This window comes from Xylaria bambusicola (genome assembly GCF_022495145.1).
Source record: "Xylaria bambusicola strain CBS 139988 unplaced genomic scaffold F5B22scaffold_38, whole genome shotgun sequence".
NCBI lineage: Eukaryota > Fungi > Ascomycota > Sordariomycetes > Xylariales > Xylariaceae > Xylaria > Xylaria bambusicola.
In genome coordinates, this window is record NW_025953591.1 from 171943 (window position 1) to 199879 (window position 27937).

Consider the following 27937-nt stretch of genomic DNA (forward strand, 5'->3'; position numbering starts at 1 on the left):
AGGAATGACATATTGCCATGTTCAGGTGGGTATCACCAGTTGCCTGACTTATAGGAGTCATGCGACGGTTTTTGTAATATTGAGGACAGACTGTAATGGGAGATAGCCATGTACTACAAAGTTGCGAAGCAGCATGGTGGGCTTCGGAAGAATTAAGGCTGCGTCCTAAAATGATAACTTGCGAAATATGAATCGCTTCCTATTTGTCTTCTGTTAGCCGGCTTAAGCCGAAGGCACAGGGAGCTAAGTGCCTATCCCATACATTAATGTCTAACAGCTTGATCAGACAAGGACAGCTTTTTCGGGATTCCCGGAATTCGTAAGTTCATGCCTTAGTCCATGAAGTTATTGAGAACGTATATCAATATTTATCTTACTGATTTAAGCTAAAATTTTGCGCCGTCTTCCGGCTTCCCAACTGCTGGGGGCATAGGCAAATCAAAACTTGTGCGAGTGTCGTCTACATAGTAATAGTCGTCAAAAGAAGCTAAGTCCTCCATAACCAATAGGATTTAATCAAATTGCCAAGAATTCCGCGCAAAGCCTCAATCGAATATCGAATCCTGTAGCATCGGCTTCATTATGAACCAGTTGACACAATAGATTGAGAAAGGATAAAAAAAGTTCAGATGTTGAGATGGCCATGAGCGTAGCTCTCGGATTCCAAGCATATTCGATGGCTTGATCTAGATGCTACTCTTTCAAGTAGCTCATCAATTCGCAACGTGGCGCGCGCGCTTTACAACGGGTCACAGTTTCTACCTATCCGCTAGACCTGAACCTCGCCAATTCCAGTAGTTGAAACCCCCTTCCACCTAACTCGCCGACAACGAACTAAACTAGGAAAACATCCGCTTCGCCTTCATTGCATTATACAAATGATAGAACCACTGAGATAGCCTGTAACACCATGGCTTCCCCTCAAACAGAGTAAGAATTACCCACATATTTCCCCCTGCTCAAGGATGGACTTCAAGAGACCTAGATCACTGATAATATCATAGTTTCCCACCTATCCGTGCCTGTATTTTCGACATGGATGGCCTTCTCATAAACTCTGAAGATATTATCACATTAAGCGTAGACCAGCTCTTGTTGAAATACGGGAGACCTTCATTGCCCAAGTCAATCCGAGCTAAGATGATGGGAGTTCCAAAGTCAACAAACGGCGACTTGTTTCATGACTGGGCACAACTTCCCATTCAGCGGGAGCAATTTGCTCGCGAGTTCAAGGACAAGATGCGGCTGAATTTTCCAAACTGTCAGCCACTGCCCGGCGCCGAACGTATTCTATCGAGCCTCAGCCGTGCCTGTAATATCTTCACGAGACAGTCGGTTGAGCTAGCATTGGCATCGACGACAACAAGTGAAACTTTTGAACTCAAGACATCAAATCCTGCAACGAGTCATCTGCTTGGTTTCATTCAGCCTAGTAGACGCGTTTTGGGAGATGACCCTCGTGTTGGTGTGGGTCGGAGCAAACCAGCACCCGATATGTATCTCATTGCACTGGAATCCCTGAATTCAACCGTTGACCTGGGTGCTGGCGAGAGACCCATTCTTCCCGAAGAGTGCTTGGTCTTTGAAGACAGTGTTATAGGAGTTGAAGCGGGACGTCGGGCTGGTATGAGGGTCATTTGGGTGCCGCACCCAGACCTAGCGGCGGAATACCAACCCATGGAAGAAGAAGTGTTAGCTGGGAGAATGGAAATGATTGAAATTGGTGATCAGTGGCAGTTAGGGCAAATCAATGACGGATGGGCTGAGAGAATTGCGAGTTTGGAACATTTCGATTTGAGGAAATACGGATTTGATGCACCTTGTTGAATATTTTCTTCGCGACAGTCCGAATGTTCTTACCTCGAGGGTATTGGCTTAGCTCACAATTAAGCAGGAAAATTTAATTTCTGCCTAACTTAAGGTAACGTTTCTTATTACTTAAAGGAATTATAAACATAGCATACTACATCTTACAGCGCTAAAGTTTTGACTATTGATCTGGCTCTCTCGATCACGTTCCCGCTGATCAACATACATGGTAAGAGAAAGCCAAGGAGCGACGCGATGCCCAGACCAGAAGCCAAGATATATACTCCATATAAATAGCCATTAAGGTGTCCGGATTATAAAGGAACGAGTTTTGTTAGAAACGAAGATTGGGTAAAAGAAATTTTAATTACTGAAATCAAATCCGAGAGCCGAAGATAGATACACTACAGTCCAAAAGATATAAGATACAGAATTGTTTTAGGATCACATAACCTTGATGGTCTGCTAAACATGTAGTCTTCATATTTCAGATTCTCTGATAACTGATTGGTAAAGCACGGCCTATATCGTGTGGAAGTATCTCTCAGACAATGAATTACTTCTCAGGTAATACACTACATCCAACATAGAATCAGTCCTACCTACCAAGCGAAATTCTGCATTGGGAGAATCGAGGTCTAGGGCGTGGGATGTTAGGTTGGAACCATAACTCTGAATCTCCACCAACACAAACTTGCACGAATGAGCTTACCAACAGTAATACCAATGATAATCCCTCCAGGATGACAAGGCATAACTAATAGCGAGAGAAAATGAGCAAATGGGTGACTTTCAAGCCCACACAGACTCGGTGAATGGTGGCATCTGTGCGGTTTTTCCTTAGCCGCCAAGCGCGCCAAGCGCCTTGAGGCAGCACTAGAAGTGAAAACTGTCGACAACAAGGACCTTGATGGATGAGGACCTTGATGGCCGTCAGGTGTGGTGCCGCTTCGCCCATTATGTCTGGGCTGGGAGGCGAGCAGTGTTGGATTGGTCCTGCCGGCATCCCCACAGACCTACATTTGGTCGCCCGGATCGCGGTTGACATACATACATATATATGTCCACCGAGGCGTCGGAGATAGATAGCCTTCTCCCAGTTATACAGCCATACTATTACTTCTCATCCTATATCGTGATCGTATTTCAAAGGTAGAAATATGGTTCGGGTTCATGCAGCTGCCGCTTCGTTGGCCCTGTGTCTCTCTGCCAATGTATTACACGGCGCAGTTGCCGCGTTTTTACCGCACAGAGAAGATCCGTCTGCTGCAATAATCACGGCCACCACGACTATCACACGGCGCGCGGCTGACTTCACCGAAATCACCGGTTGCCATGCTCATGATGATGAAGTGTAAACCATTCCGAATTCTCCAGTGTCTTGATTGCCGAAACTGACAAACATGCAGTTTTTGCTACGTAGGCACAGACGAGTACGAGGTTATTGTACCACCGGATGCGACGGGTGAAATACAACCAACATACACGGGCTGCCACGCACACGAGAGCGAAATGTAAGCTGTTCTTGCTGTGCCTTTCGAAAACGACACATTTAGAGCTGATAACCAAAATAGCTTCTGTTTTGGCGATAACGATGTAGAGGTCGAGGTCCTGGTCGAAGCCAACGATGCTGACCATGACCATGATCACGACCACGACCACGCCGAAGAGGAACATAGCGAGGATGAACACTGTCATTTCCACGCCGGCATAGAGTGAGTTCGACCTTCGTATCCCTGATTCGAACAGCACTCGATGCAGCACTAACTTCATATCCCCAGGCATTGCCCTGGCGACTCCGAACATGGCGAGGTCCAATGTTCGCGCCGTGACCGTGACTACAACATTCCACTCAGAATCGGTCTCGTCTTCGTCATGCTGATAACGAGCTTGATCGGTAAGTCTCCCCAACCTGGGCCTAAAATCTATTACCACAGCAACTAACAGAAAAGTACAGGTGTCGCAATACCCATCTTCCTCAAGCCACTGTTGCCAGAGAGATTCCAGGACATCTTCGTATTACTGAAACAGTTCGGCACCGGCGTTATTATTGCTACAGCACTGATTCACGTAAGTGGCACCCATTCCCACGACTCCACATCAGACGTGTGAAGAATGCTTCGGAAACTGACGACGTACACCGTAGCTCTTGACCCACGCGAATCTCATGTTCACAAACCCGTGTCTCGGCGAGCTTGAATACGAAGCAGTAACCGCCGCCATCGTCCTAGCCGGCATGTTCATCGCCTTCCTAGTCGAGCACATCAGCCACCGCGTCGCGCGGAAATACTGGTCCAAGACCCCTGACTCCAACGACATTGTCAGCGTATTGGTTCTTGAAGCCGGAATCATCTTCCATTCGCTCCGTGAGTTTTAACACCGCTTCTCTCAACACAAAGCAAATACAATTGTCCTAGTACTAACTTTGCGACAGTCGTCGGGCTCACCCTCGTCGTCGCCGGCGACAGCGTCTTCATCACGCTCTTCGTCGTCATCGTATTCCATCAGGCCTTTGAGGGCATCGCCCTCGGTTCCCGCATCGCGACTGCCGGCCGCCTGGGCAAGCACGCGGAACCTGCCTTGGACGCATCTACGTCCGCATTAAATAAAATGTCGCCCCAAACAACTGTCGAACCCCACTCCTCGTTGAATAGCGCAGAAGGCGTCTGGCAGCCCCTGAGCATGTGGGAGAAGCTGTCTATGGCCACGGCCTTTGCCCTCGTCACGCCCGTCGGCATGGCGATTGGCATTGGCGTGCTGCACTCGTTCAATGGAAATGATCCCAGTACTGTGGTCGCTATCGGTACATTGGATGCCTTGTCTGCTGGCATTCTCTTGTGGGTTGGTGTAGTTGAGATGTGGGCTACGGACTGGTTGTTTGGCGGCGAGCTAGAGGATGCTAAGACCTCGACTACAGTGCTCGGAGGGGTCGGTCTTGTGGCTGGTATGGTTCTCATGGGGCTGCTGGGTAAATGGGCGTAGTGTCCTGGATTGTAAATTCTCAAGGCGATTAGAGATTCTGGTTGGCTAATACCGAATTGATGCTGATTGGAATCACTGTGTCTTGAATTCTTGCGCGTCACACGTCTGATGCTATTGGGAGGATAATCATTTACTGCATTTCACGAGAGTCCATCTACGACGAGGAGTGAACTAGAGTCAGAAAGTCTTATGTTCGTATATCCCTAGATAATTGAGAGTGAACTATCGTTAAGAGAATATTAGTAATTATGATACAATTCTGCAATCGTGATCTGAATATAGATTATGTCAGGCACAGCCTCTCTCCACTGCCCTGTCTTAGCTATCACAGTTAACCACACGCAGCGTCTTGAATAAATACTTAACTCCTAAAAATTGGAGTCTCTCATCTAATAGCTTGCCGTTATTACGAGTATTTCTCCGTTCTTTCACGTATGAATTTCTGGCAGATCGCGTCGAGAGCTTCGCCACTTGTTGCGACAATGTCGTACCATTCAGAAGCAATGTCCCTTCTATCTTTCTAATGGCATATTCGGCCATCTAAATCCACTCACGTCTTCGCGTGGAAACTGGTGGCTTGTTTCACTGCATGTTTAGCAAGAGGGAAGAGAGAATCTAGAGTGATCAGATTAGATAAGGATTGGTTTTATACGACAGCCGGCTTTCACTGCATTTTTAGGGGAGAGGAAGAGGACATTGCTGACAAAACCTACTTATCCCCCCCGACAACCTGTCATGGCCCAGACCCCGATTTTGGTATGTTTTCCGATGCATACAGTGTGCAAATGACACCACCTGAATACTGCACGTCTAGCCTTGTCCTTTTCTTTTAGCATAAGACTTTAAGCATATCCCAACCATCGAGGTATGTTCTTGGTGACTGTCGTGCTGAAGGCCCTCTGAACCTTGCCAACGAAAATCTATTAACTCCTTTAGGGATCCCATCTTCTCCCTTCCCCGAGATCTTCTGTTATAAGTAGGGTTCTCTGCTTTTTATCCGGATTATATATCATTTCGCACATTGAATGCATGGAGCCCCGCCCCCACATCTATTCAAGTGCATAAACTAGTGAAATGTTAACTTATCCTCTTTTCGCTCTTTTATAATGAGAGCGGGTGACTTCTTAGGTGTGGTGTCTTTGGCATCTATCTTACCCCTAACTGTCTCCCAAAGTGGAAGTACGAGCCTATCACCGCCCTTGATTGTACCAAGAGCGATGCCGATAATTATTTGCCGGCCGTGGGGCTGAAAACATTAGTAGAACCTGGAGCTTCCTCGCGATGGTATCCTGTTTAATTAAGCGTCAGCTTGAAGCTTCGACCAAGAATGAGATATGTGATTCACTCGCGGGATAAGCGGTAATGACCTTCCAGTTTCCGAAGTAGTCGAAAACCGCCGTTTCGTGGCCGAACTCTGTACTACTCGTTCCAAAAATCTAATTGGAAACAAAGTCTCTATGTTCATTGCCCCGGTCGGTTTTATGCAAGTCATCGCTCGTGTTCGAGGACTTAGTGGCACAATCTCCCCCGAAAAGAGTCTTTCGGTTCGTTCAACTAGTTCGACCGCTTTTTCTCCAAGTCTTGGCAATAAGGCAGGCTCCTGTGTTTATGTCATGGCGGCTATGATCAGAGCATTTGTTCCGGGAACGAGGTAGTTTTAATGTTAATTCTGCCGCGCTATCCCGAAAGACTGCCTTAAATTTTAGTTCTGTGCATTTCGAGTTTATCTATAAGCCTAACCACCCACCTACGAACTACCCCACAATCAACCCACCTAAAACGAAGCCTTACTTTAGCACGCCATTTAACTTCTATAGCTAATATCTTAATAACCAATGAAGCTAATTTATTGTTTATAGCGGTATTATAACTATAATGTAATTTTATACCTCTTTATTACTTTTAAAGCTTAAATCTATTATTTTTTTATTATTTTTTGGTATAGTTATTATAGGGGCCTGCTTTTCTAATATTCGTTAAATACCCTTACTCTTTAAAACCGTTTAAATATTAATAAACGATTTATTTAGGTTTAAAATTATTTATTTTTGCTTATAAAACTGTAAATATTATAATTAAGCCTTTAATTTATTATTTCTTCGCTTTAATTTAACTATTTTAATACTTTAAAGGTTAAGGCTTTTATTAACCTTTTGGAATAATATACGAAAGGTAGGCTTATTAAGGCCTAGTATATTAGATTATATAGTTTTTATAATTATAATTAATTACTATAAACTTTAAAATATTAAAATAGGTATAAGATTAAAGATAACGCATCTCCCACTTGACCTGGCCACCCAATTAACCTGGCCACCCCAATAACCTATATAAAATCCCATTGTTTCAATCTTTAATAACTTTACGGATACTGATCGTATAATTTAATAATTAGTACCGTTAAATTCGTTATTTAAAGGGAAATCCAACGGTATTTTTTACTATTTTTTATAAAATTTATTAAGCGAGATATTAAGCAATACGCTAACGGGGCGCTAAGCAAGGATTAATTTAGCGCTTACTTTAGCGTATTGCTTAATAACTCCGCGAATATAAATTATAAAATTTAGTAAAGGGTACCGTTAAAAAGCTCTTTTCATTACGAATTCAATGGTATACTTTATTATTTTATACGATTAGTATTTATAGAGTTATTAAAATATCACGTGATTAGTGCACCGACGTTATTTGTATGGGCTAGGGGGGTGGCCAGGTCAAGTGGGAGATGCGTTATTATAGAAATTTAGTATTTTTTTTTATATAATAAGCATTTTTATTATTTCTTTTAAATTGTTTAGTTTATTACCCTATATAAGCTATAAATTTAAAGCTTTTAATTAATTATAAAGCTATATATTAATAGCCTTAAACTTAACAAGGATATTTTTAAGCATTATTACCTTTTAATAAGTTATTATAAAGGCTTTAAGGAATTTTAGCTTACTTAAGTATAATTAATAGCATTTAATATAAATATCTATTAAAATCTTTTTATATATATATTTAATTATTAAAAACGGGCCTAAATTATATAGCTAAAGTATATAAAATAAATATAAAGGTAAAAAAATAAGGTATATATAGTTTAAAAGGTATTAAGTTATAAATTCAATAGTTATATAATTATTATAGCTATTAAGGATTAAAAGCTTTTATTTAAAGGGGTTTTTTAATTATATATTTAAAATAAATACCTTATTTAACTATTGTAAAGCTATTTCTTAATTAGTTTAGCCCTTAAATAAATAGGTAAAGTGCTAATTATAATAATAGCTATTTAGTTAACTAGGAAACTATTATTTTTAAATGGACTTATTAATAAAAATAATAAGAGATAGTATAGGTTTATTAATAGTATTAATTGCTATTAATATTATTACCTATTTAAAATTATATAGTCCTTTTATATAAATAACCTTTTTATAAGCTTTATTAATTATTATACTATTCTTTTTATAGCTTAAAAAAACTCCAAACTTATTAGCGTTATAAATATTATAGGGTTTAATTAAAGCTATTATAGGATTATTAAAATAATTGAAAAAGGTATTAATATTAATTGGAAAGGCACCGTTAACGTATTTAAAGTTAATAATATTATTATATTACAGTATCCTAAGGCCTTTGGAATATATATACTTTATATATATTATATACCCTTTCTATATATGCTTTAAAGGAAATTCTTCCCTTCTTTAAGCTTTAATTTTATTAAATATTTATTATAAGATTAAAAAGATTTATAACATTATATTTAACCTTTAAAATTTAACCTACCTATAATAATTTTAAAGCTTCCCTTTAAGGTTACCTATAATATTATTAATTATAATATATTTATATATAAATAAATAATTAAAGCTAGCATTCTTTTAAAAAACTTAAATTAAGGAAAGTTTTTAATAATAGCTTAAAGATAAAGCTAATATAATTTGTTTCCAAAAAAATAATAAACCTAAAATTAACTATTAAAATCTTTTAATAATCCTAACCTAATAAATAAAGCTAACATTTAATTATTATAATAAATAAATGCTTAACTTTTAATTAAAATTATAAAGCTAAAGAAATAACTTCTTAAAGGAAAGAAGGTTACTTAAAGTTTAAAGGTAACCTATACCCCTTTTAAATTATATTCGAATAAAAGAAAAGAAAATTTAAAAATATTAAGTTTAAATAAGTTAAAGTATTACTTTAACCTTAATAATTTATAAACCCCTAACAATTAATAATACTATTAAGACTAAAAAAAGGGTAATCCTAATAATAATAACCCTTTATTATTTAGCTTTAATATAAAGTATAATTAAAATAATTATATATATTAATTATATTTAAATTATATATATTATTATAAACGTTATTCCTTTAAAAAAGTTAATTTAAATTAGCTTTTTAAGTTTAACTATAACCCCTTTAATATAGAATTTACCTATTTAAAATAATTAAAATAAATAAAAGAATTAAAAACTATATTTTATAAAGTTAATTATAAATTTAAAATTAATACCCTTAAAATTCTTTATATATATAATAAAATAAATAAGGATTATAAGAATATATATTAAATTATAAAAAAAAGGTTTAAATATATAAAAAGGAAATAAATAGAATTTAATTAAAATATATTTTTAAATTAAATTAAAACCTTATTATACTAATTATTCTTCCTATAGGCTAGCATTAATATATAATTTAAAAAAGCTATATAATATATTAATTAAAACTTAAAACTTTTTAACTAATACCTAATTAACATTAAAAGTTAAAACTTAAAATAAAGTAAAGGTAAAAAAGCTTTATTATACTATTAAAAATTAAGTAAACCCCTATAAAAGGAATTAATAAATTTTTATAACCCTTTATTAAAAACTAGGATTAAAATAATTAATATAATATAATAATATTAAAAATTAATAAATAAAAACTAATAGGCCAATTATAAAAAAAAAAGGCTTAAATTAAAAAATACTTAAATTAATAATAAACCATTTATAAATATAAACTAAAGCTAAAGTAATAGCTAAACTATTAATAATAATAATTATAAAAATAAATATAAAGGATATAATAATAATAGTTATAATAGTAATTTAAATTATAATTATATTAATAATTATAAAGGTAATAGTAATAATAATAATTATTAAAGTAATAATAATAATTATAGCTATTAAAGAAATAATAATAATAGCTATTATTAATGTTCTTAAGGTTTTAATTATTAAAAAAACTATTAACTTAATAACTTTATTTTAAAAAGTTAACCCCCCTTTAAAGCTTTTTTAAATTATTTATAAAGTAATAACGGAAATAAACCAAATTAAAAAAACTATAAAGGAATAGTTTATTTTAATTATAGTTAACCAGGCTATATTACCTTAAACTATACTTAACTTAAATAAAACCAAAATCCTAACTATATAAACTATATAATATAAAAATAAACTATTTAAAAAGTTTAAATAAATAAAGAATAGGATAAAGTTAAAAATAAATAATAATTATTATATTGTTCTTATACCCCCCTTTTATTAAAATATTATAATCCTTTAAAATATAATAAATAATTAAAAAATAAATTGGAAGTTTAATACCTTTTAAGTTAATAAAAGGTATTAGGCTAAATTTACCCCCTTATATACCTATTATATATTGTTTTTATACCCCTTATATAATTTATATACCTAGCTTAAAAAAACCCCCTTTATAAACTTATATTAATTTAGATTTTTATATTAAATATAATTATATTAGCCTTACTTTTATACTTTATTATAAGTTAAAAAAGCTTCCTTTTTAAACCCCTTTATTATAATATATTATAAGTAATAGTTTTTTATTATATAAGGCCTATTAAATTACTTATAAATTAATTAACGATTATAATATTATTTATAAATTTAAACGTATATATATAGCTATTAATTATAATTATTGTTTAAAAGGTAGCCCTATTTTATTATTTTAAATTACTTTAAAGGATTAAAGAATTATATTAAATTTAAATATAAATTGCTAGTTTCTTGGATTTAAAGCTTATTACTTTAAAATATTTACCTTATATTAATTTATAAAAGCTTATAAAAATAAATTATATTATTAAACAATTATCCAATTATTAAAATTAGTTTAATTAAAAAAATTAGAATTATATATATTTTATATAGGATTTAATAATATTTTATAGGAATTTTATAACTTTATTAATTTTTTTAATATAAATAAAGCTAATATACTCCTCTATTTAAAAAAAGGCAATTTAACTATTAAATTTAAAAAAAACGTTATAATTTCCTATTATCCTATATACCTTTTAATATAGGATAAATTTAAAGAGCTATAAAGGTAGTTAAATAAAATATTAAAGGTTAAGAAAATTAAAAAATTGATTAATTTAATTAAAATATTTATCCTTTTTAATTTTAAAAAAGATAAAGGTTTATATTTATATATAAATTATAAAGGACTTAATTATATTTTATATAAAAATTACTATACTTTACCCTTTATTTTGGAACTATTAAATAGAATTTTTTAAATAAAGATATTTATAAAAGTTAACCTAAAGGATACTTACTATTATATTTATATTTAAAAGGGAAATAAATAAAAATAACTTTTTATATTTATTATAGCTATTATAAATTTCTAATTATACTTATAGGTTTATTAAACGCTTTTACTACCTTTTAAAACTATATATAAAAGGCATTTAATAATATTTTAAATATTTTTTATATTATTTATTTAAATAATATCCTTATATTTTTTATAAATAGGAAATTATATATAAAATATATTTAAACTATTATTAAAAAATTATAAAAAGTAAACCTTTATATTAAACCTTTTAAGTATTAATTTTATTAAAAAAAGATTAAATTTTTAAGCTATATTATTTTTAATTAAAGTATTAAAATAAATCCTTTAAAGATTAATATAATTAATTAATAGCCTATTTTAAATTCCTATAAAAATTATAATAATTTTTAAGGTTTTATAACTTTTATTGCTACTTTATAAATAGGTTTTCTTAAATTATATTATTATTAACGCATCTCCCACTTGACCTGGCCACCCAATTGACCTGGCCACCCCAATAACCTATATAAAACCCCATTATTTCAATCTTTAATAACTTTACGAATACTAACCCTACAACTTAATAATTAGTACCTTTAAATCCGTTAGTTAAAGGGGAATCCAGAGGTATTTTTTATTATTTTATATAAAATTTATTAAGCGAGATATAAAGCAATACGCTAAAGTGGCGCTAAGCAAGGATTATTTTAGCGCTTACTTTAGCGTATTGCTTAATAACTCTACGAATATAAATTGTAGAATTTAGTGGAGAGTACTGTTAAATAGCTCTTTTTATTACGAATCTAATGGTATATTTTATTATTTTATACGAGTAGTATTCGTGGAGTTATTAAATTATCACGTGATTAGCGCACCGACGTTTCTTGTATGGGCTAGGGGGGTGGCCAGGTCAATTGGGTGGCCAGGTCAAGTGGGAGATGCGTTAATATATTATTTAAAAAAAGGTACATTTAAAATAAAAAAGGGTTAAATCTTATTAAATATAATTATAGTAAAAGTATTTAAAGATTTTTAAATTACATTTAGGGAGGCTATTCTTTTTATATATTTTAGCCTTAAAAAGTAAATATTATTAAAAACCAATTCTTTTAAAGTAGCATTTATAGGTAACCTATTCTAATAAAATAATTAAAGCATATTTAAACTAGTTATATTTTATTCCTATAAGTTTTCCAAATAAAAAATATAATATAATATTCCTAATTAAAAAATACTTATAATAATAAATTGCTTTAAGCATTAATAATATTACCTTTAAAAAAGCTACCTATTAATTAAGGTATTAACTAATTATAATAATTTTTAAACATTTATAAAAACTTTAAAGTTAAATAAAAGGTAAGCCTATTAATATATATATTTAATTCCTTTTAACTTTATTATTAAATATAAAGTAAGTAAAAAAAAATAGGGCTAATTTACCCTTATACTACCCTAATTTTATAGCTATTTTACCTATTAATATAAATATCCTTCCTATATTAAAAAGGAAGATTATTATAATATAATAATTTAAAGTCCTTAATCTATACCTTAAAATATTAACTAATAAGCTATATATTATATATATACCTATTAAATAAACCATTCTTATATAAGCAATTATATATAAATAAATATAAATAGTTATAGGTATTAAAAAGAATAAAAACCTAAAGCTATTTAAAAACCTAAGTAATTTAATTTTAAAGGTTTAATAAAAAGATCTTAAATGTTAAGCAATTTTATACTAACTTAAAGCTAAAAAGGCTATAAACCTTTAATAGTTAATAAATAAAGACTTAATTTACTATAAGGAAAGGGTTTATATTCCCTTTAAAAAGTCCTTCCATTTTTAATTTATTAAATTATATTATAATTAACCTATTATTAATTACTTTAATTAAACCTATACTTTAAAACTCCTATATTATAAATTCTTTTAAAAAGATATATAAAATAATGTTTAAAAATATATAAAATCCTATATAATCTGCTTTAAGATAAAGGTAAAATACTATTAAAAATATAATAAACTAAATATTTTACCAATTTTTAATTAACCTATATAAAAACTTTCTATAAATTTTATTATAAGTTTATTTAAAACCTTTTATAAAGGAAAACTAATTAACTTTATATTAATTATTATTAATAAATTTATTAAACTTATATATTTATTTTTAATTAATACTATTATTACTTTAATAAAATTAACTATCCTTTTTTATAATAAAATTAAATGCCTATATAATAGCTTATAAAATATAATCTTAAATAAAGGTACTATTTTTATAAGCTAATTTTAATCTAACCTTTATTATTACTTTAAAATAAAACAACACCTTTTAATTACGTTTTACCCTAGGACTAATAGTTAAATAAAGTAAATAAATTAAATAATTAAAAGTTATTTATAATATTTTATTAATAAAGAATAAATTAATTAGCTTTAACTTTTTTTATAAGCTTTTTTTATTATAAATTTAATAATTAATTTAACAATTAAAAAGTTACCTTTTAAAGCTCTATATAGCTATATCTTTAAATTTAAATTATTTATTAAGGATAACTTTATATTAAAAGAAATTCTAACTATATAAGGATAACTTAATAAATTAAAAACAATTAAAAATAAAATAGTAAAGCAATAGTAAATTATATTAAAATAATATATAAAACATTATAATAATAAGTATAAACTAATAACTTTTAAAGTTAAAAATTTAATTATATTATTAATAAAAAATATAAAGTTTTATTATAAAAAGTTAACATTTAAATATATAAAACCTTTTAAAATTATAAATAAAGTTAATTTATAGGTATATTATATTAATTTTTTATTATAATACATTTATTTTTACCCTATTTTTCCAATTTAATTAATTAAGCTTTAAACTATTAAATATAAATATAATTTATTTATATTAAACTTTAAAGATAATTTAAAAGAATAAAAGGTTAAAAATATAATAAATAAAATAGTATATAATAAAGATTAATATTATAAGGTTAAATAAAAAAGCTAGCCTTTTAAATATAATTAATAGGTATTATAATTTAATATCTTAGCGTTAAAAGCAATTAAAGATTTTAAAAAATAATAAAGTTAAAAATAAAAGAAGAAAATTAAAAATAATAAATTGGATATAAATTAAAACTATATTTAATATTATTAATATAAAATATAAAGCAAGCTTAATAGAATTTTAAAAATCTTAAATTAATTATAAAAAAAACAAAATTAACTATTTTAATATAAAAGGAATTAAACCTTTACCCTTAAAGTTAAAAAACTATTATGCTTTACTATTAAACTATATATAAAATAAAGTTAAATTTAATAATTATTAAAATTAATAATATTATAAAGCTTTATCTAATTATAAACTTTACCCTATTAGGTATCGTTATATTATTTAATTATAAAAGTTTTTACTTTTACTATAAATAATAAAATAAAGGTATATTATATAGTTAAATTAAAATTCTATAAATATATATATAAAAAAATTATATAAAAGTAGTTTTAATATTAAGCTATATTTTTTTTATATTAAAAATATATATAAAAAGAATATAAAGTAAAGTTATTTATAACGTTAGCTAAAATAGGTATAATTATATTATAAATAATAAAGTATTATTTAATAATAATATAATTATAATTAGGAAAATACTTTTATTTAAATATAAATATAATATTATTATAATATATAATAAGTTTAAAATAGGTATAAAATAGCTTTATACCTTTTTATTAATTTAATTATTAATTATATTAAAATAACTTTAATAAGTTAAAAAAAGGTATAAATATAATTTAATAAAGTAATATTAAATAATTATAATATTAATATAAAATTTAAATAAATTAAATTAAAGTTTTATTTTATTATTATTTATAGCTTAAATGTTATTAATAGTTATTTTAAATATAAAAGCTTATTAATTCTATTTAAAAAGTTTAATAAGTTAAATAATTTTAAAAGCTATTATAAGCGGAAGTTAAATTTAAATAAATAACAATTTATATATAATATAAATATAAAAATATTAATAGGCTTATATATTTAATATACTTTAATATACCTATAATAATTAGTAAAGCTTAGATTTATTAAATAAATAATTAAGTTTTAAAAATAAATTAAAGTTAGGTTAATATATATATTTAATATATTTAATATATCTATAATATATTAACATTAATAATATAACTATAGGATTTATATACTTCTTATAATATTAATTTTTAATCTTTACGGATTATTTACGTTTTTTTAAGGGTTTTTACCTTTAATATCTAAGTTACCCCTATAGTTTAAATAATTATTAGGCAGAAGGTTGGTAGATCTACCGTAGCCTTAGCCTAAACCGCCCTTTCCGTTATTATTATCGTTATTATTGTCGTTATTGTCGTTGTTATTATTGCTGTTTGGTAAAGGCGGTATTAGTAGTATTAGCGGTAATAATATAAGCGTTTTATTATTAGCACGCTTTTTATCCATATCTTTATTATATTTAAATAACGGTAATAATAGTAATACTTTACCTTTACTATTATAAATAATATAGTTGCTTTTTAAAGCTAGGGCTTTATCCTTTCCCTTTTTATCCTTAAGAAATATAATTTAAATAATAATAATAATAATATAAATATAATAAAAAAAGAAAGGGAAATAAGGTAAAAATAAAAGTAATGTAATAATTTTTACCTAAAACTAATTTTTAAAATTAATAGTAACTAAAGAAAAAAGAAAAAAAGAAAAGAAAGAATTAATAAATAATTAATAGGAATATATATATAAATTCTACTATAAAGGTAATATATAATATATATAATTTATAATATAAATATAAGCTTAATACCTATATATCTTTACTATAATAACATTTTATATAAATAAATTATATTAATACGTTTATTATAATACTTTATACTATATACTTATATAATTAAACTTTTTATTTTATACTTAGTTAATTAATAAATTAATTATATATTAAGTTAAGGATAACTTAATTAAGGAAAAAGGAATAATTATTATATTATAATATTTTAAAGCCCTTAAAATATATATACTTTATATATATTATATACCCTTCCTATATATACTTCGAAGGAAATTCTTCCTTTCTTTAAGCTTTAGTTTTATTAAATACCTATTATAAGATTAAAGAGATTTATAACATTATACCTAACCTTTAAGATTTAACCTACCTGTAATAAATATAGCTTTATAAAGCCTTTAAGGCTAGAAAACGTTTATAAAACTATAGGTACTAATGCTTTTTAAGGTAAATTTTATAGTTATTAACCTTTATAATAGCTTTAACGTAAGCTTTAAAACGGTAAATCGGTAGTGTAAAGTTTAGTTTTCCTTACGTACGTGCCCAATTAGCTATTGACTTTTCCTAGGTTTTGGAAAGGGTTTATTAGCCCTTATAAGCTTCTTTTTTGGTTGGTATGCCTTTGAAACGGCGGTATAGATAAGATCTATTAATGTTATAGTCCCGGGCTACTTTTCTAACACTATTACCGCTTTCGATAGTGGAAAGAGCGTAAATCGCGCGTAATGCTGTAGCATGGTTAGCCATTCTAAAAAGCTGAGAAAAAAAGGATTAAAATGGTATAGGTTGGAGAAAAAGAAGCCGTACGGTTGTTGAGATATTTATAAGTTAAAAAAGAAGGTGGTTGGGAAACGCGTCGCGTTTTTAGGTGGGTTGATTGTGGGGTGGTTCGTAGGTGGGTGGTTAGGCTTAACGGTTACTATGCGCTCTTGAATGTGGCGAGAAAACGGACTTGATGTTTTGAAGTTATATGCCCAGGCTGGAAACGTCCTTGATAATCTTAGTTAGGTGGCCCTTGGCGCGTCCAAGATAGCTTCGTAACATTAAGGAGGCGAGTTGAGCGAAATATCTAATACTTATCTCATTATCGTGACTGAGCTAAAGCACTTGCCTATATATCCAGGCTAATTCATATCCAATGACCATGGCCCCTTAGTATACATAAACTTGATAGCTGTTTCTACAATTTCGAAAAATCGACCCTCTTCTATCTCAATGTCCATGTCATGCCAGTCTCGTTTTTCAAGCCTTTCCCCCCTTTCTACCATGGTGACACTGTGGCCATCGTCTCCGGCAGCCTTTCGCCTTATCCCGTATTGCATGCTATCTACTGCCTCTCCTGTTTCTCCAGCGGTCCAGTTCTCTACTGTGATGGACTTAGCATGGGTGCGGAAGTATCCGAGATTACGCATCCCAGCAACGTTCCGGAACCCATGGTGTTCAAATCCCTCTGGTTGAATCTCGACAACGGCGCCAGCGCCCCGGCGCATGAACATGGAATGGGTCAGCCCTGCGCCGTGCACCCCGACGAGCACGTCTGTCTCCTGAGCAATGCGAATCTGCTCGCCAAATGGGTTGGCAGCAAAGTCGACCATTCGAACCGTAATGTGTGAATTCCTCCTGCCGAGCTCGGCGAGAAGGGTATTCTCGTTCTTCAAACGGCGATGTTGGCGCCACACCCAGGTGACGATGATGGGGCCTCCCCGCCCACGGGATGAAGGGTGTTTTATTCCATAAAAGTCGAGCACGCGATGGCTAAATACGTTCAGATTCGGGGAGTTGGTGCACTGACTTGCCTCTGTATCATCTTTCCAGAATGGATTGCTGCTTCCAGCAAGAGGAATGATCAGATTAACTAAACCAAGGTTGTCGACGGTGGTTTGATCGGAGAGTAACTCGGAGAGTCGCAAAGGTTTCCTTTTCGCGAATAACGTCCACAGGTCAAAGTAGGGGCCGTCAGAGTGATGATCAAGGACGATGGCCTGGGAGTCCTGGGAGTCGCCTGGGTCTCTGAAAAGAGGCGGTTGGTCGCCGGATACACCACCAAGAATGCGCAAGATATCGAATGTCATAAAAGTCGAGAAGATTTCCATGAGACAGTGCCACGTGTTTCCATCACCCTCACGCTTCAGAAGAAGTATTGTCCTGGGAGGTGTTATAGAGGGTGCCGATTTAGTTGCAACCGCCTGGGGCGTGCTCTGCGGATCGCTTTTCTTTTCCTTATTGCCACTCTTTTCCCCCTTGATGTCTAAACCATCTTTCGACGCTCTTACACCGATAGCCGCTGAGAAAATATTGCCGGGGCCAGTCTCGTACCAATACGAGGGCAGTCTACCAAACGGCAGGATACCATTGTCTTTTTCCTCATCCGACAACTGTCTTAAATCGCAGTTCAAGTAAAACTTTCCCTTTTTAGCGTCTAGGACGGCCCCTTGCGCATAACAGAGAGAATCCGTCTTGCCGTCGAAACCCGAGAATCGATGGAAACATATTAGTTGTGCGGGCGATTCCGGACTGCAGTACGAAGCGGTATGCGCGTGGAAATCTTCGAGATAGGAAGGTGAAAAACGAGAGCAGGTTCCGTCACCACCAGGCTCTATGTAATACTCTAGAGGTAGTGGTGATGATTTCACGGGCTTAGAAACGTCGAGTGATGAGGTAGCGGTAGTGGTTGCGGTTTGCTCTGTTGACCTGGACTGCGAGCTCGAGAAACTGTCTGAATGAGCGGGTAGATACAGTTTGAGCGTGGCCAGGGTTAGGCTAAAAATCAGGAAAACGAGGGTGGAAACAACCAGCCTCTTCATACTCAGCATCACGACTGCAAGAAGCCGAAACTAATGTACAGCAATCATTTGACCCAAACGAAAGAGAAATGAGAGACCTGGAAAAGGGTCATCTCGTGTAGGGAGTGCCAGGACATTTGGGGGGGCGGGGGCCAAACTGGGCCCTTCGTGCCCAGTCTGCCAGTCTCGCGAGGCGGTGAGCGAAAAAAAACTACTACCTCCCCCCTCTAGATGATTGAATAGGTGGTGTTTTGGGGGGAGGGAAGTGCCAGGCTTTTTGCTCATCGCCTCGCCTCGTTGTAAGGTGTGGTGGGTGGTAATGCTACAGGATGAGGGAAAAGGGGCTATCCCAGTTGGTTGGTGGTAATGTTAAAAGATGACGAACAAGGGCGCTGCGGCGGTCTGATAGTGTGAATGGCTGACATGAAATTCTTTGATTTGACGTTCTTGGCCGCTTGGCAGCAATCACAAGTAACTGCCGGTTTGAGAATAATTGCACTTGCATTCGAAGGTTGCCCTCATTCTCGTAAGGATCTTTGGAGCACCTTAAACAGTATGCGTGTCATGTATGTGTGCGAGAAGGAATTAGGAGTAATAATACACGTATGCGGTAGGAAGTATGTAACGATGTTGTCGTCTGGGTAGTCTCTATCTAGTAGGACGTGAATCTGTCTGTCATTCATAATAAGTTGAGGAGACATAGCCAGCCTCGAGGCACCACAACTCAACACCGCCCTTTCTTCAATCCCAACTTAACGGAGTAGGTAGTTCGTGAACTCTAGTTCACCAAACTCATGCGGTTCCTCAACCAACAACGGGCTCGTCAAGCGGTAGTGTCCGGCCTACTATTGACATGTCTTGTCGCCAGTACCAGTGTCTTCGCTTCTGCACAATGTATTCCCTATCCAATCGCTATACCCATTAGTAATAGTACTCTATCCAACGACACCACAGCGAGAGGAGTTGAGCTAGCTGTTGGGCATCCTCCACAGAATCTTGCTTTTCTACCCCAATGGTAGGTTCAACGTCTCGTAGCTCATTCACATATGTCGGATTAGTTCTAATAACCAAGTTATCTTTGTAGGCCACTAAACAACACGCTGGTATATGGGGTTAACTGATATTGTTCCGCTCCCAAAGATCCAGCACCCAAGTCCACCACTGGGTGTACTACATGGCATGGTGGTCAGTATTCTCCTATCAGTTCAGACACGAAACAGCAACCACTAGACAATCCCAATCCTATTGATGGCGCCCCTTATCCCCCCTCTACTTTATACACTAATGTTTTCAAACTCAACGACAATGTATCAGTCGACGACTTCGCCATAAACTCACCCTTATCAGACTGGCTAGAACAAGGTTACCAACCCATGATGGGCCTTGGACTGGGAAGTAATTCCACGGTTCTCCCCGCTCTCAAAGATGGAAAGCATAGCAATTCCCGGGTTTGGATTGTGTTCTATGGTTTGACTGGAGCCGATGACAATGCGCAGCTAGACGGTATTCTTGTATTTGGTGGATATGATGAGGCCAAGGTGGCAGGCCAGCCTTACACACAGGACCTTGAGATACGACCAGACTGCCCGACGGGGATGCTCTTGGCAATAGATGATATTATTCTTCACTTCCCAAATGGCACAATTGCGAGTATGGTCACTCCATCAGGTGGTGGCTTCTCTTCCTACATTACACCAGGAAACCCAGGGTTAATGAGTCTACACTACGACCCCTATTTTCAAGAGTTCGAACAGATAACAGAGACAACTATCAGCTATCGCACCTTTGGTCTAGAATATTACACAATGCTGTACAGTGATGACAGTGAGCCGTTTCGCAGAGAGCCGTCCATCAAGATTCAAGGGGGGCCCTCCATTCATATACCGAGCAGCGAGCTCGTGAGGCCTGAACGATACAGGAGCAATCATAGCAAATTATTCTCGTTCGAATCTCGTCGTTAATTCTCTTCAACAAGTTAATGAGAACGATATGAGTCAGTTGGGACGAATCTTTCTTTCCTCGGCGTACGTGATGCTAAATCAGGACAAGGGGGAGTTTACTGTATGGGCAGCAAACCCTACCAAAAGTGAATCTCTCGTCGGTGTCGATAGAATAGGGAACTATATCACCAACTTTTGTACAGACTCAACGAACTCAGCAACTTCAACAACTTTAACCCCAACACCTCCTGCAACAAAGCCCGGATGAGCAAAGACCGGATGAGCAAATCCCGGATGAACAAAGCCCGGATGAACAAAGCTATCCTCAGGCGCCATTGCTGGGATTGTTGTGGGTGCAGTAGCGGCCTTGGCTATTATTACCTGGTCACTGCTCTGGCGACGCCGTCACAACAAGACAAATGCAATTAGTCAGGCTACACCCCAAATTGGTTCACAGGGTGTCGCAGAGAGCCCTTATCCTTACCACTATTCTTACTATACTCCAAGTGGTCAGGATCCTTTCAAAACAGAGCCCGGTATTCTCCCCGGAAGTGAACCGGTACCCACTCTGACCGAGCTCACCGCCGATGGTTCGGAATCAGTGAGATCATCAGCAATGGGGGCACACCGGTTTGAGATGGGAAGTTGAGATAATGTAGGTCTCGTTTGTTTGAAAGCCAGTATCTCGACGATGGAAAGGGTAGGCTATGGGACACAAGCAAGACTTTGCATGATTTCTTCCAATCGAATTATGAGGTTATTTGTCCGGAAATGCTTGGTTATCTCTTAAATGGAGGTTACGATGCGCGGGCTAAGCACAATAGTTTCCTTAACTGTGAATTGTATTATTAGAATGGGTTTCCCTTTCTATTTTGATAACATCTAGTTCTGGCATGTTATTTGCACTGCCTACACTAAGTTTTGGCTTAATTAGAGCTTCATCACCCACGCCTCTCTTGCAAGCGTCATGTGACGTAACTGGAGAGATCGAAGCAGACAACCCTACAAATCTTCATATGAATACATGCAGGGCCGGCTTACGTACTATACACTTTGATAATGTCACAGGGAAGGTCCACAAAGGCATCCAGTCTTGAATTTTCCTCTTGTACTACACCATGACGCCGCGAATCAAAAATCATGAACAGGCCATTACCTCTCATGTCCAACCAGAACGCATTTCTTTCACAGAAAAGGAGAGAAGGATCAAACCACAACAATACCAAAGTAGAACTTTGTCAAGTCAGCAACTTGGCCGCCTACACGCGTACTGTATGGTGACAATTTCACAGCCCCCGATGTAACTGCGTCTTATTCCCTGTTAGGCCACTTTCGAACAGCACAATAATCCCCTGCACGCAAATAGTTGCTATCTTTTGACCACCTGCAAAGCAGGGGAGTAGGTAAGCAAGACCCTCATGCACTAGATACCCCATACCGTATTTACTGAGATTACATTCACAACGCGCCGTGATTGTGTAACGTAGTCTTTCCCTAAACAAGGTAGAATTTGCTGGGAAATGATCTTGTATTTGGTCCTAGGGCTGAGTTTCCTGATAGAGGAAGCGCCACGTTGATCATCTCAACAGCGCGTTGCGAATATAATCTCAGTAAATACGGTAGATCTAGTGGCACGGAAAATGATTTGAAATATTTTAAATTGAACAATACGGATTCAAAATCCAGCTTTACTATGGATTATCAACAATGATCGCTATTACTCTATAGCGTGTGGGATAGCTATGTTGTCGTTAAATGGAGTCAGCTACTCTAACGCCTGTTATCACACTTGGGTGGAGTCAAGGACCGGCTAAATTAAGGTCCCAAGATCGTATATATATAAAAGAGGGCTGTATATAGCGGTTTATCGTCGAATGCTAATGTCGAAAGACTAACTCTCAGGTAGGGTTTCAGCTACCCAACCCGTACCAAATACCAAAGCGAGCCAGTACGGTACTAAGTACAGTAAGTAGGTATTAATGGAACAGAGCTGACGTCTGAAAATGGCCACTTACTTATATCACTGATTGCGGGGAAATGATCAACGGCTTGACACCTGCCTAGAGTGGGGGTGGGCGAAAAGCGTCTGATCTGACCGCCAGTAGTCTACAAGTGATTATACGGTTTCTTGTAGTTGTTCATAATAGGGCTGCTACGCGAATTATGCTTGGAACAGCACCATGAAGTTCTACGGAAGGAAATGTACCTAGGTAGTGAGCCGCCATTCGAGCGGGAGTTTGAAAGGGACACAGACGCTGGAGGGGCTAGATTTGCTTTCCTCGATCCCCCTAATAGTTTGATGGCTTAATATCATGCCTGTATTGAACCCCAGCTGTGACTTTGCGCAGCTGGGGATGTAAACGGGATCCTGGGGGAACGAGATGCATGTCCCTTGTGGCCCGTGCACAATCTCCAGACTGTGTCCAGAGCCTGATTGCAGCCTGACACATGCGATTGATGCCGCAATTGATGCCACGATACCCACAATTAGTTATGCAGAGTTGCTATGCTGCTGATTCTACTTCATCGAGATACAAGACCCAACGTACAGAAGTGGACGACCGCATCCCCGTAGAATGGCTCCCACTCGCGCCTTCGACTCGATCGACGGGCGCAATATTCTCGCTGGGAACGATCTATCGGCGGGGACGATGAACGTCACGTTTCATGGATCTAAAGGTTAGAGACTTACGCAACGGGGCACTGACGGGGCCACAAATGAGACTTACGACGTATAGACGCGCTTCATGCCAGCATTCCGTCCGTAGTTCGATCCATCCCTTTTAGTCCTAACGAAGACTTTGTCCACCGCGACGTCTCCGCTGAACTGGAAAGGCTACTTCCAGAGTCGATTCAATACAGATCTGCCGCGTTGTGGGGCCTGGGCGGCTCAGGGTAAGAAGGGTGTACTCTTGCGCTACAAACTATACTGATTGAACATAGAAAATCCCAAATAGCACTCAACTATGCCTATAGACGCTGTAATGATCCCGTCTGCTCCATATTTTGGGTCCATGCCGACACCGAGACCTCTTTCATCCATGACTACAAAAAGATTGCAAGGAAGCTTGGTGTTGCAAACCTGAAAAGCGAGGACATGCTGCATTCTGTTCGCGAGCATATTGAATCGACTCCAAAATGGGTTCTGATCCTCGACAATGCAGACAACTTGGAACTTTTCGGCGTATGTAATCATTCGGCGTCAACGCATGCGCAGAACCTAGAGCAGTTCATACCAAGTGGCACCAATGGCACAGTTCTTTGGACAAGCCGTGATGGAAACATCGTTGGAACCCTCGTCAGCTCTGCTCGAGGTATCAACGTTGCCAATATGACAAATAATGAAGCCAAAAAGCTTTTTACCACCATTAGAAATCAAGAGGCTGCCGACTATGAGTTAAGTGATATCGAAACGTTACTCTACAAGCTGAGCTGGCACCCGCTTGCTGTATCCCAAGCCGCGGCATACCTACGCCGGACTTCTATACCGATGGCAACCTATCTTGCAGAGTATCAGAACAGGAGGAAGCGTTGGAAAATCCTAGAACGATCTCAACCTGATCGACATCGGCGATCTCAGGTGCCAAATAGCATCCTCAAAACATGGAACATTTCAGTAGAACATTTCCGAGAAGAGGAACCGTTAGCATACAATATCTTGTACGTGCTTGCTTTCATGGACAATCGGAATATTCCCTTCGAGGTCATACGCGAGGCCGCCCATCACATCATCCACGGCAAACCGGACCAGGGTCAAATAGATAGCAGTAAACGCAGTTCTGATCCTTACGACATCATCGATGCTGTTACCCGACTTCAGGAGTTTTCCTTTCTCAGCAAAAAGGCAGATGATAGCAGCAACTCGACCTACGAGATGCATAAACTTGTCCAGGAAGCAACTCTCTATGGAATAACAGCGTACGAAGAAGATAGGAAGATCGATTATGTTGAGTTGGCCTTTGGGGTTATCGAAAGCTTGTTTCCAGAAAGCTCACCGAGAACATGGGATGAATGTGAGAAATACATCACCCATGCCCTGCAAGTGGTTGTCTCCGTGGAACCGCATGGAAGGGAAGAGAGGGTATCTTCTTTACTGACACGTCTATCGATGTATCTGTTCGACCGTGGCAGGTGGAGGGAGAAGAAGACGATCGACGAGAAGGCATATCAGCTCCGAAAGGAGACTTTTGGCGAACGGAACCAAGATACCATCCGAAGCAAGGCATTGCTTGCAGCGACATACCGTGAACTTGGCAGGTATAACGAGGCTGAAAACATGGAGTCCAATATTTTGGAACTCCGACGGGAGCTTCTCGGTACACAGCATCCCGACACGATATCGGCTATGGCATCGCTTGCAGCAACATACCACGTACAGGGAAGATATCAAGTAGCAGAGAAATTGTCTTCCGCCGTCTTACAATTACGACGGGATGTCTTAGGCCCACGACACCTTGATACTATTGATAGTATAGCATCACTTGTTGCGACATATTGTGCTCAGGGGAGGTATGCCCAAGCAGAAGAGATGGGAATGGACGTCTTACGACTCCGACAAACGGTACTCGGCAAGCTACATACTGAGACAATCTCAGCTATGGCATTGCTTATAGAAATTTATCGGTACCAGCGAAGATACCATGATGCAGAGAAAATCGCATCCGACGTATTACATTTGCGGAAAGAAGTCCTTGGAGAAAACCACCCTGATACAATCGAAAGTTTAGCAGAGCTCGCAACATTGAACCGCGCTCAGGGAAAATATAATGAAGCAGAGAGAGATGAATTACACGTCTTACAGCTACGACAGGTATGCTTTGGTGAGCGTAACCCTAACTCGGTATCGGCTATGGCATCACTTGCAGCAACATATTACGCACAAGGCAGATATAACGAGGCAGAGGAAATCCAGGTCAAGGTTTTACAACTACGACGAAATATTCTAGACAAGCATCATCCTGACATCGTTGGTGCTATGGCGTCACTTGCAACAACATACTGTGCGCAAGGCAAATTTTCAGAAGCTGAGAATACCCAATTTACTATAATACAGCTTCGAAAAGAGCTGCTAGGAGCCCACCATCCCGACACTATTTGGGCTAAGGCCTCGCTTGCAGTGACATTGTACGAGCAAGGGAAATATGATGAAGCTGAAAAGCTTATAGTAGATGTGTTAGAACAACGACAAAGTTTTGCTATCACCAACCCTGAGAGAATAGAGAGCAGGGTCTTGCTCGCAGCTATCTATCGCGCACAGGAGAAATATGATGAATCTGAACGTATCGAAACCGATGCATTGCAGCTCCTGCAGAAGTCGCTTGGGGAGCGACATATTGATACGATGATGGTCATGGCATCACTTGCTGAAACATTTCAAATGCAGGGCAAGCATGATAGAGCCGAAGACTTTGCACTCGATGTAGTACAGTTTAGGCGTGAGGTACTGGGCGAAACGCATCCCTTTACTTGCACAGCCAAAGCGTTACTTGCTTCAATCTACCGTGAAGAACGGAAATACGACGAGGCAGAGAGGCTTGAGATTGACGTTCTACGAATTCGACAAGATGTACTTGGTAGACAGCATCCACATACACTTTCAGCCATGGTAGCGCTTGCAACCACGAATTTCGCACAGAAAAAGTATCAAGAGGCTGAGGACACTATGGTCACCGCACTAAAGTTCCAACAGAAAGTACTAGGTTTTCGTCATCCTACTCGAATCTTGGCTTTGGCAACACTAGGTGCAATTTATTACGCAGAAGAGAGATATACCGAAGCAGAGGAGCTCGAGGTTGAAGTATTGCAGTTTTACCTAGAGCAGTTAGGCGAGCGGCATCCCGGTACTCTTAGAAGCATGACAGATCTTGCAACAACATACCTTGCCCAAGGGAGACTCGAAGATGCTGAGAAAACATATCTTAAGGTATTGCAACTACAACAAGAGGTGCTTGGTAGGCAGCACCAAGATACCGTTGGCTGCATGATGGGCCTTGCAGCTACCTATTATGCTGGCGAGCAGTTTAACTCGGCCAAGAGGTTATACATTGACATGCTCCAAATGCTCAAGGAAGAGGGGAGCGAGAGGGATGTCGATACAATTGCCCGCATGGCGGAACTCGGTTCGATTCACTACGCGGAAGGGGATCATAATGAAGCAGAATTGATCCAGTTGGAAGTGTTGGACTTTCGCAAGGAGCATTTGGGTGAGAAACACATTGACACGATAGAAACGATGGAAGAACTGGCGGAGACGTATTGCGCCCAAGGGAGATATTCCGAAGCGTTTGAGATCCAGCTTGGTGTCCTCAATTTCCGGCAGGAAACCCTAGGCGAGGAGCATCCTGATACGCTGGATATCGTCGCGAAACTTGCAACTACCCGCCAAGTGCTCAAAAAAAACATGCCTACATTCCGGTTGCTTTACAGAATGCAGCGACTTCTATATCCATTTCTGCTACTATGGACTTTGATGTGGAAACTTTCAACGCTCCTTAGATCAAATACCTCAGTGGTAACGTCCAAAAAAGATTTGTAGTTATTCAGGGAATATGACCTTAGGTGAAGGTGAGAGGGGTCTGCAATATCAAAATAGGCCGAACTGCGAACTCAGACAGAGTGAATTTGTATCGAATAAGGCATAACGACCCCAGAATAGCAAAAATAGATGATTGAAAACGAAGGTCTAGAAGTGGTGATAGTAATGAGTGGAATTGCATTGCCCCTGAGGTTCTGTGTATGTGCGGATAATGAAATCAACGCGAATATGTGCGAAATAATAGCAGCTGAAAATGAAAGAAAACGTCGCTTCAATGCAAATCCGTGTCCACAAGCGACCTTACCTGCACTGCACTACTACAATACTTTATATGAAATCAGACGAGCCAATAGGATCTAACTCCACCCCACGTTTTTACAAAAGCAATCCACTGTAATCACCATGTTCTACTTATCAAATGACACCTGTCTAACCTATCAAATGTG

The 27937-nt window shown here is 36.0% G+C and overlaps 5 protein-coding genes across 5 annotated transcripts; 4 read left to right on the forward strand and 1 right to left on the reverse strand.

Moving 5' to 3' along the window:
- Window positions 1–599: 599 nt before the first annotated feature.
- On the forward strand, window positions 600–1892 carry F5B22DRAFT_324007 (HAD-like domain-containing protein). The gene is made up of 2 exons (XM_047970726.1): window positions 600–930; window positions 1005–1892. Exons 1-2 carry the CDS (start codon window positions 911–913, stop codon window positions 1825–1827), a joined length of 843 nt encoding a protein of 280 aa, XP_047828472.1. The 5' UTR covers window positions 600–910; the 3' UTR covers window positions 1828–1892.
- A 342-nt stretch (window positions 1893–2234) lies between these two features.
- Window positions 2235–5371, forward strand: F5B22DRAFT_616553 (uncharacterized protein). Its single transcript, XM_047975594.1, has 7 exons — window positions 2235–3163; window positions 3219–3323; window positions 3384–3524; window positions 3591–3706; window positions 3767–3879; window positions 3956–4175; window positions 4244–5371. The coding sequence occupies exons 1-7, from the start codon at window positions 2970–2972 to the stop codon at window positions 4789–4791; spliced, it is 1437 nt and encodes a 478-aa protein (XP_047828473.1). The 5' UTR covers window positions 2235–2969; the 3' UTR covers window positions 4792–5371.
- Window positions 5372–17154: 11783 nt separating this feature from the next.
- Window positions 17155–19125, reverse strand: F5B22DRAFT_658045 (uncharacterized protein). The gene has a single exon (XM_047980095.1). The coding sequence runs from the start codon at window positions 19044–19046 to the stop codon at window positions 17358–17360; it is 1689 nt and encodes a 562-aa protein (XP_047828474.1). The 5' UTR covers window positions 19047–19125; the 3' UTR covers window positions 17155–17357.
- A 1267-nt stretch (window positions 19126–20392) lies between these two features.
- On the forward strand, window positions 20393–20977 carry F5B22DRAFT_648933 (uncharacterized protein; the record flags this gene model as incomplete). The annotated part of the gene is made up of 1 exon (XM_047979094.1): window positions 20393–20977. The coding sequence occupies one exon, from the start codon at window positions 20393–20395 to the stop codon at window positions 20975–20977; it is 585 nt and encodes a 194-aa protein (XP_047828475.1).
- Window positions 20978–23831: 2854 nt separating this feature from the next.
- F5B22DRAFT_324072 (uncharacterized protein) lies at window positions 23832–27565 on the forward strand. Its single transcript, XM_047970727.1, has 2 exons — window positions 23832–23851; window positions 23914–27565. Exon 2 carries the CDS (start codon window positions 24054–24056, stop codon window positions 27489–27491), a length of 3438 nt encoding a protein of 1145 aa, XP_047828476.1. The 5' UTR covers window positions 23832–23851; window positions 23914–24053; the 3' UTR covers window positions 27492–27565.
- The last annotated feature ends 372 nt before the right edge of the window (window positions 27566–27937 follow it).

Coding starts and splice junctions, on each gene's coding strand:
- F5B22DRAFT_324007 (XM_047970726.1), top strand. CDS start 911: ATGGCTTCCCCTCAAACAGA. Junction 931..1,004: donor ATGGCTTCCCCTCAAACAGA/GTAAGAATTACC, acceptor ATAATATCATAG/TTTCCCACCTATCCGTGCCT.
- F5B22DRAFT_616553 (XM_047975594.1), top strand. CDS start 2,970: ATGGTTCGGGTTCATGCAGCTGCCGCTTCGTTGGCCCTGTGTCTCTCT. Junction 3,164..3,218: donor CATGCTCATGATGATGAAGT/GTAAACCATTCC, acceptor ACAAACATGCAG/TTTTTGCTACGTAGGCACAG. Junction 3,880..3,955: donor TTGCTACAGCACTGATTCAC/GTAAGTGGCACC, acceptor CGTACACCGTAG/CTCTTGACCCACGCGAATCT.
- F5B22DRAFT_658045 (XM_047980095.1), bottom strand. CDS start 19,046: ATGCTGAGTATGAAGAGGCTGGTTGTTTCCACCCTCGTTTTCCTGATT.
- F5B22DRAFT_324072 (XM_047970727.1), top strand. CDS start 24,054: ATGCTGCATTCTGTTCGCGAGCATATTGAATCGACTCCAAAATGGGTT.